The sequence below is a fragment of the Octopus bimaculoides genome, chromosome 20, assembly GCF_001194135.2.
Source record: "Octopus bimaculoides isolate UCB-OBI-ISO-001 chromosome 20, ASM119413v2, whole genome shotgun sequence".
Classification (NCBI taxonomy): Eukaryota; Metazoa; Mollusca; class Cephalopoda; order Octopoda; family Octopodidae; genus Octopus; species Octopus bimaculoides.
In genome coordinates this window covers 33,982,196-33,985,478 of record NC_069000.1, presented here as the reverse complement: position 1 = coordinate 33,985,478, position 3,283 = coordinate 33,982,196, and the positions used below count along the sequence as shown (strand labels likewise).

The 3,283-nt window shown below is 38.7% G+C and overlaps 1 protein-coding gene and 1 long non-coding RNA gene across 2 annotated transcripts in view; one reads left to right on the top strand and one right to left on the bottom strand.

The window, feature by feature from the left end:
* Nucleotides 1-1,211, bottom strand: part of LOC128250219 (uncharacterized) — a 5,640-nt gene extending 4,429 nt beyond the window's left edge. Inside the window, exon 1 of the long non-coding RNA XR_008266295.1 lies at nt 1,159-1,211. This is a non-coding gene — a long non-coding RNA (uncharacterized LOC128250219). The remainder of the gene's footprint in view (nt 1-1,158) is intronic.
* A 1,130-nt stretch (nt 1,212-2,341) lies between these two features.
* On the top strand, nt 2,342-2,821 carry LOC128250244 (uncharacterized). Its single transcript, XM_052974964.1, has one exon. It carries the CDS (start codon nt 2,342-2,344, stop codon nt 2,819-2,821), a length of 480 nt encoding a protein of 159 aa, XP_052830924.1.
* The last annotated feature ends 462 nt before the right edge of the window (nt 2,822-3,283 follow it).

Below are 3,283 nucleotides of genomic sequence, written 5' to 3'. Positions count from 1 at the left end.
ACCACTCTGAGAGTGTAGTGGGTACTTTTATGTGCCACCAGCATGAGGGCCAGTCAGGCAGTACTGGCAATGGCCATGCTCAAATGGTGTTTTTTACGTACCACCCGCACAGGAGCCAGTCCAGTGGCACTGGCAATGACCTCGCTTGAATATATTTTCACGTGCCATTGGCACAAGTGCCAGTAAGGGCACAAGTGCCAGTAAGGGCACAAGTGCCAGTAAGGGCACAAGTGCCAGTAAGCATGATCTCTGGTAACGATCATGCTCAAACGGTGCTTTTTACGTGCTACTGGCATGGAAGCTAGTCAGCTGCTCTGGCAATGATCATGCTCGTATGGTGCTCTAGTACGGATGCCAGTCATCGAATTTGATTTTGATTTCACTTGCCTCAACAGGTCTTCGCAAGCAGAGTTGAGTGTCCAATGAAAAATAAAATGAAATGATGATATTCATGCCTCTTTTAGATCTGTATAAAAAAGCGAATTTGTTCCAGTCACGATGTAGACTTGACCCATACTGATTTTTATGGCTCTTGGTTATAAGCATAGTGTGTAACTGTGATTCTTTTAGTTCATTAGCGCATTGGACAAAATGCTCTTCAGCTTTTCTTATAGCTCTTTTCATTCTGTATTCAAATTCTATTGAGGCGAACTTTGCCTTTCATCCTTTCGAGGATGAATAAATTAAAGTATCGGTCAAATACTGGTGTTGTAATTGATTTGCAGTGGAATTCTGCTTTAAGTCATATAATGTCATATAACCCCACATAACTTTTTTATTTTTTTGAATTTTCAGAAAAGTCTTGTGAATTTGGATTCTACATATGGAAAGTCATACGACTATGAAAAAATATAAAAAATTTTTCGAAATTAAAAAAAAAATTTAAAGCTTTCGAATTAAAAAAAAAAATCAGTCCGAATTTTTGGCTTAAATCCTAGAAATAGATAATTAAATGTGCTTATGGGGAGAAAGATATTGAAAAACACCAACACGTCAAAGTGACTAACAAACGAGGAGGGTATGAGGTGGATATGAGATGTGCTAAAGATAACAGCTAAATAAGAATATTTACTTGGTGGGCTATAAACTTTGTTCATAGCATTGGAAGGGAAATAACTTTTTGTTATCTACTACATTCGTTAAGCAAGAGTTACCTACCTTGTTAGAATTACACGTTATCTTTCAGAACTATTATGCAATGTTTACATGATGACACAAAAGCATTAAGAAAAATAAGTCCGCTTTTCATCTTCATGCCCAGTCAGATCGGATTGAAGATAATCTCACCTACGAATGAGCTACGTGCTGTTAAAATGTATATCCCGCACCATTCTTTGAGGTATGCGTTCCGCATTTTGTCGAGACACAAAACATTATTTTACTTAAGAATTTTTCGAAATTAATGCCCAATCGCGTTTTGTGCATGCGCCATCGCACATGCACTTGTTGTACATTGCGTGTATGGGAGTGGGGTGTGTGGGTGAGTGTAGGTATGTACACACACACACATACATACATACATACATGCATACATACATACATACATACATACATACATACAAGCATTGCTGGCCCTGTGCCAAAACTTGAAACCAATATTTTCAGGTGAAAAAAAGTTATTCTTGTGTGATGTCACGTACATCATATTTTCTGGATCCTTCTCAAAAAAATTCAAAATAAATGCCAAGTAGAATATTTTTTTGGTTTAATACTTGCCAGGGTTGTCAAACCTTACAGTGAAAAATGAATCGATGCAATTCTTGTAAATGTTCAAGATTTACAGCTTAGATATTTCATAAGTTGTGACTCTGACTGTCACGTACATCATGCGAGTAGGGTCCTGTTTATTTCGGTTATGGGTATTCCCCCTCATTAATGCAACTCTTCCTGGCGGGGAGAACTTGTACAGAACTCTGTCTAGGAATCAGCCACTGTACACATCGGCCAAGATTAAATGGGACAATTCTGATATCTGAATCTTGCTTCTGAGTCAAACCACTAATCTCCTGCAACGTGTGTCTTGTATATTCTCCAATGCGTTTGATTGATCTGCATTCCAGAAATTTTGAAACTTTCTTTTAGGAGAGGCAGTTATAACTATTCTAGATTATTGTGATTTTAATATACCATGACTATGCATCTAATAAGCTGACCTGCCGACTTTTGTTATTCCAGATTGAGGAGACGGTTGTAACAATACTTTGAATGCATCCTACTAAACACTGCTTGTCATAGCTGACTAGTTTGCAGAATGTAGTCGGAATGTGAAGACAATTTAGAAGTTCACTATGCAATAAAGTTTTGTGTTAAACTAGGCAAAAACGCTACAGAAACATACGGAATGCTCCAGACTGCTTATGGATTAACTTTTCCACCGATACAAAAGGTGAGTGACGATAAGAGGTGTGAGAGGGAGATGGACTTCAGAACATCAGAACTGGTTGATAAAATTCGTAATTTTCCTTATGAAGACCGTCATGTGTTTATAAATATAATAAGCATACAATTTGGAGTTGGTGTGGCAACTGTAGACAGAGTTATTCATGAAGATCTGAACATACGCAAAATTTGTGCAAAGTTTGTTCTCAGCGTGCTCATCCTGGTAACTAACTATTTGACAGAAAAGAGCATCTCTCACTCTCCGTACAGTCTAGATCTTGCCCCCTGTGACTTTTGGTTGTTCTCCAAGCAGAAGGAGAACCTCAGGGGCAGTCGTTTTGAAAACGAAGGAGTTTGTGACAAGTTTTCTGAACACCTTCGCCATGGAGGACTTCCATGGGACCGTCACAAGGTGGCTGGAGCGGTGAAACAAATGCATTGAAGTCAGAGGATCTTACTTTAGAGTAGATTAGAATTTTATGATTCTTTGAAATTAATAAATGTTTCTCCTGAAAAAGTTTGAAAATTTCTGGAAAGCACTTTGTATTTGAGATTTTTGAATGCATTAGAAATTATGAGCGAGCGAGCGAGCGAGCAAGCAAGAGAGAGAGAAAAGAAAGAGACAGAGAGAGTGAGAAAGAGATAGAAAGAGAGAGATAGGGGGGTGAGAGGGAAAGAGAAAAGAGAGAGAGAGAGAGAGAGAGAGAGAGAGAGAGAGAGAGAGAGATAGCACTAAGCGTTTTAATGCTTATTAAGTTAGATATGCTGCCACACGCTTTCTCCATTGTTTATCATGTGGATGAAGTCTCAGAATTATTTAATTTCTAATCAACCCTGTTTGTCTTCGCCAGTCGTCGGCAACGTGCGGCCCGCAGGACTTTCTGAAAGGCACGTCTAACGAAAA

Excerpts from the sequence above, each read along its gene's own strand:
- LOC128250244 (XM_052974964.1), top strand. The coding sequence starts at position 2,342 with ATGCTCCAGACTGCTTATGGATTAACTTTTCCACCGATACAAAAGGTG.